This window comes from Thermothelomyces thermophilus, chromosome 3 (assembly GCF_000226095.1).
Source record: "Thermothelomyces thermophilus ATCC 42464 chromosome 3, complete sequence".
Taxonomy (NCBI): Eukaryota; Fungi; Ascomycota; class Sordariomycetes; order Sordariales; family Chaetomiaceae; genus Thermothelomyces; species Thermothelomyces thermophilus.
This window is the reverse complement of record NC_016474.1, coordinates 1,652,947-1,661,537: the sequence shown is the minus strand read 5'-3', so window position 1 is coordinate 1,661,537 and position 8,591 is coordinate 1,652,947. Positions and strand designations below refer to the sequence as shown.

General features: G+C 57.8%; 3 protein-coding genes across 3 annotated transcripts; 2 read left to right on the top strand and 1 right to left on the bottom strand.

The window, feature by feature from the left end:
- Positions 1–451: 451 nt before the first annotated feature.
- On the top strand, positions 452–2,128 carry MYCTH_2118124 (glycoside hydrolase family 76 protein; the record flags this gene model as incomplete). The annotated part of the gene is made up of 4 exons (XM_003662821.1): positions 452–519; positions 746–1,065; positions 1,202–1,594; positions 1,710–2,128. The coding sequence occupies 4 exons, from the start codon at positions 452–454 to the stop codon at positions 2,126–2,128; spliced, it is 1,200 nt and encodes a 399-aa protein (XP_003662869.1).
- Positions 2,129–2,621: 493 nt separating this feature from the next.
- On the bottom strand, positions 2,622–3,898 carry MYCTH_2315114 (uncharacterized protein). The gene has a single exon (XM_003662820.1). The coding sequence runs from the start codon at positions 3,653–3,655 to the stop codon at positions 2,870–2,872; it is 786 nt and encodes a 261-aa protein (XP_003662868.1). The 5' UTR covers positions 3,656–3,898; the 3' UTR covers positions 2,622–2,869.
- A 1,846-nt stretch (positions 3,899–5,744) lies between these two features.
- Positions 5,745–7,513, top strand: MYCTH_111604 (uncharacterized protein). Its single transcript, XM_003662819.1, has 4 exons — positions 5,745–5,960; positions 6,021–6,042; positions 6,105–6,173; positions 6,254–7,513. Exons 1-4 carry the CDS (start codon positions 5,895–5,897, stop codon positions 7,018–7,020), a joined length of 924 nt encoding a protein of 307 aa, XP_003662867.1. The 5' UTR covers positions 5,745–5,894; the 3' UTR covers positions 7,021–7,513.
- Positions 7,514–8,591: the final 1,078 nt, after the last annotated feature.

The window sequence follows — 8,591 nt, the reverse complement described above, 5'->3', positions numbered from 1 at the left end:
AACCGCAATGAACCATAGTCTGCGCGCTCTGCACAGGCCGCTGCCATGGTCGTCTTCACTGCGCTGAAGTGATCTCATCGGCGCTGCGACGAAGGTGGGCATTTTCGGGCCCTTGCCTTCAAATTCCCTCTATAGAGCCAACGAGATAAGGTGTTACTGCATGGCAGTTAATCTCTTTTTTGAGTAGAGAAGATGCCTTCACTTACACCTATGCAAATTCAAACACGCTGTTGCGCGGGCACACGGTGAGTGGTCTGCCAGGGAATCACAGCCTCTGGAAGGCCTCTCTCAGAGTCCCCCTCAAGCTCACGGTTAGCTAGCAATCTGTGACGGCGTGGTAGGTGGTTACGAGGGGTTCGACTGTTACCTCGTGGCTTCCAACAGGACGTGTATAGCTTCCGTGCTGCTTGGCTGCCTCCCTGGAGACATAAACACGAGGATGCGCACAGTCATGAGGCTTTGCTGGTACGGTTCGCTTGGCCAACGAGGACCGCGACGCTTTGGCTCTCAGAATGCTATGTAAGATGGGTTGAGACGCTATACACTTCACCGTTCGCGATGGCCTCTCATCATCACTGCTCTGTTCAAGCAGGAGAGGCCTTGAAGCGAAAGCACGCAGTATCATGAAGCCTCGTTTGTTCCTCACAATCTTCGGAGGGTTCAGTCAATCGTGGCTAGCCCAAGGAGTTGCCCGTCGCATCGATACCCAGCACGAAGCAGTCGAAGCAGCCCCTGAGCCCTACAGCGATGCCGCGGCGACTGGCCCTTCGCCATCCGAGACCAGGTACCTGCAGCCGAGGCTAGACTTCGATATCCGAGCAGCAGCAAGGTCGGCCATCGAGGCCATGAACAAGAAGTTCTATTCCTCCGCGCAGGCAATCTGGTCGCCAGGTGACCCGTGGTGGCTCAGCGGCGTAGCTCTCACCGCTGTCATAGACTACATGCGCAAGACAGGTACCGGCGATTACCTGGGTCAAGTTGAGAACATAATCCGGGTACAGAGAACCCAACATCCGCAGAACGGTGGCGAGTTCCGCGCCGACTCGACTGACGATACGGGATGGTGTAAGCAAGAATCTGTGCGCTCTGCGTCTTGGATGCCGTTCTGGGAGTCTCCTTGTGACCCCGAGACCGTGACTCTGCTTCGAGAATGCCCTGGACACGCCCAGAGAAGGAGCCTTTTGGCTGACATCGTTGACAGGGGGGCTCGCCATGATTCGGATGTACGACCTGACGGGCAACAGCACCTACCTCAACATCGCGACCGAGGACGAGACCTTTATGTACAAATACTGGACTTCCTTCCCTTGCGGTGGTGGAATATATGTCGACACCAAAACCAAGACATACAAGAACGCCATCGCAAACGAGCTCTACATCAAGCTCGCGGCCTCCCTGCACAACCGCATCGCCAACGATACCAAGTACCTTTCTCGAGCGGAAACCGCCTGGACCTGGTTCCAAAGATCGGGCATGATCAAGGGCGACAACCTGATCAACGATGGACTAGCCGCTTCCAGCAACGGGGCCTGCTACAACAATAGGCTGCCCGTCTGGACCTACAACCAAGGCGTCATTCTCGGCGCCCTCGTCGGTCCGTTCTCGCCACTTTCCCCCCCTTTCCTGTTCGTCTACGCCCCAGCAATCACGGCCTGCCTTCTGACTAAACCATTCGTATTCCTCCCCCCCCCCCCTTCCCCGAATCACAGAACTCTACCGTGCCACCTCCTCCGAGAGCTACCTGACCTCGGCCCGCGCCATCGCCGACGCGGTCCTCTCCAACGACGGCAGCACCAATCCGCAGCTCAGCTCCCCATACGACGGCGAAGGCGGCGGGGGCGTCCTGACGGAGGCGTCCTGCAAGCCCGACGAGCCGGACGGGTGCAACCATGACCAGCAGGTCTTCAAGGGCGTCCTGGCGTACAACCTGGCCGAGCTCGACGCGGCCGTCCCGGACGGCAGCCGGCCTTACCGGGCGTACCTGGAGCGGAACGCCCAGAGCGCGTACGTCAACGCGCGGGAGCAGGCGACAGACCTGTACGACGTCGGCTGGGCAGGGCCGCCCTTCAGGAACTCGACAATCGGGAAGCAGGCGAGCGCGGTCGGGCTGCTGGTCGCTGTGGTCTGACAGGGGAAAGACCGGGAGAAAATTGGGGGGAAGGGAGGGAACAGGGGGGTAGTGCGGTGCTGTGAGAGATAAGGGTAGCAGGTGGTGTGATTGCTTGCGATTTGCAATGTTGGATAGGCCTGTTCCTCCATTCTTGTCCCTGTCTGGTGATCTCGTTCTAGCTTCGTATGCCTGGCAACGAGGCTAGCCGATAAGCTTTCAACCTCACGAGAAGGTTGACAGAAGCGTCTCTGTAAAGAATAGTTGCTGTGTACTAAACACACGGTGGCGCCATCTCGTACACGCGCAAACGCAAAATACAAATGGTAGAAGAGGTGCGTCTCGTCTCGTGAGTGGCTTGGTCAACAGAGCAGGACTCCGATACAAAATATCACACACGGCCCACAAGAACAGGCAGGTGATGATAAGAGGGTCAATGGAGGCAGTGTCCACTGTGTGTTTCAGGAGGTGCACCCAGGGCAACGACCACCTCCGTTTCCCTGGCCAAGTGTGACGTAAAATAATAGCATCGTTGGGATATCAAATGCTAACGAGAGCTAACCCGTCCGTCCCTGTATTCCCCCCCTCCCCCCCCTCCTTCCGTGCCCTCCCGCACGGAGTCATGCCGCCATGCTTTGCCGTTGACCTAGCCGGCGCCTAAAACATAAGCAAATTCAGGCAAATTCCTGCCCTAATGTGTCTTGGTAACCGCTTCATGTTTCTCTTCTTCTTCCGCCTACTCAATCCCACCTCTCCCTTCCTTCACAAGCTGAACGGCCTCCTAGGGTACGTAACGCCCTCGACGGCCGCATTGTCCACGAACCAGCTGCACCGCTCGCCACACCCTTCGTTGACCAGGGCACAGGGCAGGCCGTTGCCCTGCTCGAAGATCTCCTTCATCACCTCCTTCTTGCCGGCGCCCGTGGCCACGAAGGCAACCTTGACGGCGTGCGTCACGACGGGCAGGGTGAGGGTGACCCGGCGCGGGGGCGGCTTGGGGGAGTCCTCGATGGGGGCGACCCAGGCGGCCGTCTCGCGCAGCAGCTCGTGGCCGGGGAAGAGGGAGCAGGTGTGGCCGTCGGGCCCGCAGCCGAGGAGGATCAGGTCGAAGATGGGCAGGCGGACCGAGTCGCGGCCGGCGAAGCTCTTGACGAGCTCCTGCTCGTAGCCGTCGGCGAGCTCCTGCGTGTCGTCGAGGAGGGACGGGTCGATCGGGTGCACGGCCGGCCGCGGGCCGTCGGCGGGCAGCTTGTCGAGCAGCTCCGCCCGCAGGAGCCCGTAGTTGGAGTCGGCGTGGTCCAGGGGCACGGCGCGCTCGTCGGCGAAGAAGATCTCCCACTTGTCCCACCTCACCTTGTCGGCCTCCGAGGTGGCCGACGCCAGGAGCGCCTGGGCCAGCGTCTTGGGGAGCGAGCCGCCGGACACGGCCACCTTGAACACGCCGTGGCGGGCGATGCCGGCATCCTGGCAGTGGATGACATAGGCGCGGAGGGCCGGGGCCAGGGCGTCCACGGTCGGGAACGAGTAGAGGTTCGCTTGTCCGCCCATTGTGTGTAGTTTATTTTTTTTTTTCTCGACCTAGTTCTCTCGCGGGGTGTCGATGTGGATCAGGTGAACCTTGGGAGACTTGGCCAGCAAAGGCTCGGCTCCGGATTTAGGGTTAGCCTGGGTGGAAAAAAAAACAAAACAAAACAAGATCTTCTCTTGGCTCTACCAAGATGAAGAGTGTGTGTATGCCTAACGATTCGAGCGGTAGATGGTGAGGTGTTTTCGGAAGGGAGTTGCAGCTGAAGGTTGGATGGGTGAATGGAGGGGTAGCTGCAGGGGAGCTTTGGCGGCTGCCATGACCCTCACCTGGAATGTTGGGGGTCATGGTTATCGACAACCTACCTTTGCCCGTGCAATGTCCACTAAGTATACACAAACAGTAACTCAAGCCTCCGAGGTAATAGAATTGAGTGAGAAAGAGAAGACATGTATAGCTTGGTATCTAGCGGTCACACCTTACTCTTATCGTTTGATGCAACTGCGCCTGCTACTCTGCGTGCCCAAGGGTTGCCGCAAAATGAGATTTTACTCGAGGGCGGGCGAGAATGACGGGGCCGACTGGGGCTGATGTGCGAACCGCGAAGAAAGGAGGAAGTGATGATGGAATGCTGGAAAAAAATGGGGAGCCCACCTTTACCACGCCCTCGGTTCCATCCATGCGGGGGCCAGATAGTGGGAGCGTACATACATACATAGATACAGTACCTCAGCTACCTATGATAGGTAATAAAGAGTGCATTGTTTCTACCTGCCTGGCTTGGTAGATGGTTACGGAGTACCTACGTACTGTACTCCGTAGGCCTACGCGAAATCGAACTTGTTTGGCCGCGTTCCACGCAGCTGTTGGCTGCCCTTCGGTTTATAGCGTACCACGTATATCCTGCCCTTGTTTATACCACGGATACTGCAGTACTTCCATCCGTCTTCGTTGAACGCCGAGGTGGGGGAGGCTGATAGAAGGAATGCGAAACTTCGTTGCGTTAATGTACACCTCCTAACTTGGTTTACCTTAGATTTGCATGGTTCATGCCTACTAGTGTCGTGTAGCGTACGTATCGAATCCAGAAAGCATCCCGCACTCTCTTACTCGCGTGACGATTCCAGAAGTTTCACCCAAAACGTTGCGGGGTAGCGAGGAATGAGGGGTCGCTAGGGACCCGGGAAGTTTGAATGGGTTGCAGTTGTGGGGTTCCGAGTTGCAATGCAGCAACTTCAATCCTTGCAATGATCTCTGCGCTAAGGCAGCATGATGTTGGAATCTTGCGATGCATGGATGCCCCTCGCATTGGCGAAGAGGCGCATGTATCAAGAATTTCGACGACATTGTCGCTTGTGGGCGCATCCATTTCCAGGGCAAGTTTTCGAAAATGCTCCGGCTCAGTCACGTCGGCCAAGGGCATAGCTGTCATGACAGACTGCCCCGCAGCATGGAGAATACTCGCAACTTCCTGCCTCCCTCTTTTCACACACTTTCGAGGCCTTGACTGGCGCTGCATCCGGGCATTGTGTGCCCATGGATTGATTACGGACGCGAGGCTAGAACCTCACTGGTCCGGATGGGATCTGCAAGCCACTCTACACTAGCCGTGGGTTCCGAAACCCGTTCTCGACAGGATGGGCGACTGGACCCTGGATGGACCCTGTGGTCTCAAAGGAATCGACGAGGTTAAAATAGGGCTGGCTCTGAGCTCTGCCGTGCAGGGCGCGATGTACGGATTACTGTAAAGGTCCGGTGCATGCAATGTCTAGGACGATTTGATAGCGCAAGGCCGACAAGTACGGATTACCTATAGTCGTACAGTACAGTACATAGGTACCTTACATACACCAAAAAATCAGGAACCTGGTAGTAATTATGTTGGAGGAGGGTGCCTTGCCTCAGGTAGGTTATGTCATACCTGAATTTAGCGTACGACTACCGAAAAACCAATTGTTGGCTGTGAACGATCGCTCCTTAATAATTATCGGAAACGCTAATTCCCGGCAAGAACTGCGCCCTGAGCAGCGCGAACCAATCATTGCAGGCCTTTTGCCTTCCAGTTCAGCGGCCTTGCGATTTCGGCCAGGATGGGTTCGGCTGCCGGATTGTTGGCAACCTTGACGGAGCCGTAGATCGCTCGACTCAACCCAAAAGTACTCCGTACACGTGCAGCCAAACGCACCTGGAGCCGTCCCCTCCCCCCTCCCCCCCTCAACCGCGTTCCTGCGTTCCTTGTAACTCCCGTACCCGGTTGGGATCATGTCGAAACCAAAATACCTCACTGGCGATAGTGCCGCCATTAACGAGTTCATCGACCGTTTTGATGTGTGTTGACTCTTTCCCCGAGGCTCCTGACGGCACGCTTACTCACGGGTCGGATACCAGGTGTTTCTACTGGATTGCGACGGTTAGCATGCATCATCCATCACCAGGGCCATCTTCTTGCCAAAACGTTAACCACTTGCTCAGGGGTAATATGGTCAGGTGACCATGTGTTTGAGGGCGTTCCCGAGACGCTCGAGTTGTTGCGATCGAGAGGTCAGATCGACGACACAGACCTGCGCGCCTGCGCTGTCACCCACCGCTATCGAGAGGGTTGCTAACCCCTTCTGCATCAGGCAAAAAAATTGTCTTCGTGACAAACAACTCGACCAAGTCCAGGGAGGATTACCTCAAAAAGTTCACTAGCCTTGGCATCCCCTCGAACGTGGAAGAGATCTTCGGCTCGGCCTACTCCTCGGCCATCTACATCTCCCGCATCCTCAAGCTCCAGCCCCCAAAGAACAAGGTTTTCGTCATCGGCGAGGCGGGCATCGAGCACGAGCTGCGAAGCGAGAACATTCCTTTTATTGGCGGCACCGACCCGGCCCTCCGGCGGGACATCACGGAGCAGGACCGCCAGGGCCTCGCGGACGGGTCCCTCCTCGACCCGGACGTCGGCTGCGTGCTGGCCGGGCTCGACCTGCACATCAACTACCTCAAGCTCGCGCACGCGCTGCAGTACATCCGGCGCGGCGCCGTCTTCCTCGCCACCAACACGGACTCGACCTTCCCGTCGCACCACACCGTCTTTCCGGGGGCCGGGTCGATCAGCGCGCCGCTGGCATACATGACCGGCCGGCAGCCTCTGGCGCTGGGGAAGCCGAGCCAGGCCATGCTGGACGCGATCGAGGGCAAGTTCCAACTGGACCGCGCGCGCGCGTGCATGGTGGGCGACCGGCTCGACACGGACATCAAGTTTGGCATCGAGGGCCGCCTCGGCGGCACGCTGGCGGTGCTGACGGGCGTGAACAGGCCGGCCGACTGGGAGGCGGACGACGCCGTGGCGGTACCCGCGTTCTACGTCGACAAGCTTAGCGACCTCCGCGCCGCCGCCGAGCAGTAGTTCTGTAGTAGCAGCAGCAGCCGCGGGCTCCAGAACGCTTGATGGGCCCTCCTGTGGGGGTAGGGTTCCGACTCTGTAGCGTTACTTCGCCGGCCCTCCCGAGTGAAACAGTGCTGCATTGTGTGTGTGGCAAGGCCGGCGTGATCGGCTCAAAGTCAGTTCAGAGGGCGTATGTGGCATTCGCGCGGAGTCCCCGGTCGCTCTCGGATGGACCGAGAGTGGTGTGGTGTGGAAGGCGTCCATCCTGTCGGGCATCTCCCGATCCAAGAGGACCTCCAAGCAGTCCGTAGATCTGGATCCGGCCACAGGAATGCCGGAAAGGGATGGAGCGTGTTGGCCGTGGGGGACACCGATTAGGGGCAGGATGCATGGCGACAACACCTTACAAGGACATACACTACGCTCCTGTTGGCTGGGGGGTATCCCCAACGATAGGCGAAGCAACGATTAGCCATCTCGTTCTAAGCTTTCCGAAACGATAAGTAGTTAGATGTATGTACTCGGCTTATCCGCTGCCGATCCCCCCTCGCATTGCCTCCTGGGATCAGTTCTGTTCTGCTCGGTCTCGTGTGGCGCAAACCCCGGACGGATTGCGGGCTCTAGTGTAGCAACGGATCATGGCCGGCTTCTTGGCGCCCGATTTCGTTGCACCCCCCACCGTGCTCACCATCAGGCCTGTTAATCGGGCACGTGGAGGGTTGAGGACGGTCGTGGAATGTGGAAAGCGATGACGTAGTGCATCCCCATTGGGCTCGCCCAGCGGCCAATGGGCTGCTGAAGCCATCTGCAAGCCATCTGTCAGAGCAGGACCCTGAAATCTCGAGCTCCCGGATTGCCGCTGATTCGGTGGGTGTGTACGGATTACTCCGTTTTAGCGTAATGATACCTTGGCACAAGGGCCCGGTGTGGAGTCAGGGTCTTCTGGATTTGAGATCTTCCGTCACACCTACGCAGTGTACGGCACATACAAGTACCCCTACGCTACGGAACAGCGACCGCAGGCAGAAGCTTCGAGAGCGCTTGCCTCTCGCGGGAGAAGTAGTCGGTGATATGAATCCATGTCCCGTGCCGTCCGACAGGGCAAGTTGGCGATCCCTGATACTCCCTCGAGGATCGTGGGTAGCATTGAGTGTTCGCGTAACCGTGCCGACTGCAGTGGCAGGTGTCGTGCGGCTAGTGACTTCCACAAGAGCCGGGCCGCCACCGAGGTCCACAGGTCTGGCAATTCAGTGAGCAAGCCTTCCCGGAGCTTGGCGGGTCGGTGCCCTGAAAGTGCCCGGCTTCCGTGCGTTGCACCAAACACTGCCGGCCTTCAAGGATGCCTGGTTTATCTAAATGCAAGCATTCTGGGGAACGGCGGGGGCTAGAGTGCAAATTGTGCAGAGGAGAGGGAAGGAGAAGGGAAGGAAAAAAAAAAAAAAAAAAAACTGCCATTGAAGGTGAGAGAGGTAGAGAGCGCGAAAAAGAAAGAGAACACGCTTTTACAACCTACATACCGTGGCACCTCCAATCCCGAATCCTGCGCCCTGCCCACGAACCATTTTCCGTGCCTTTGTTAGCCTTCGAGAGAC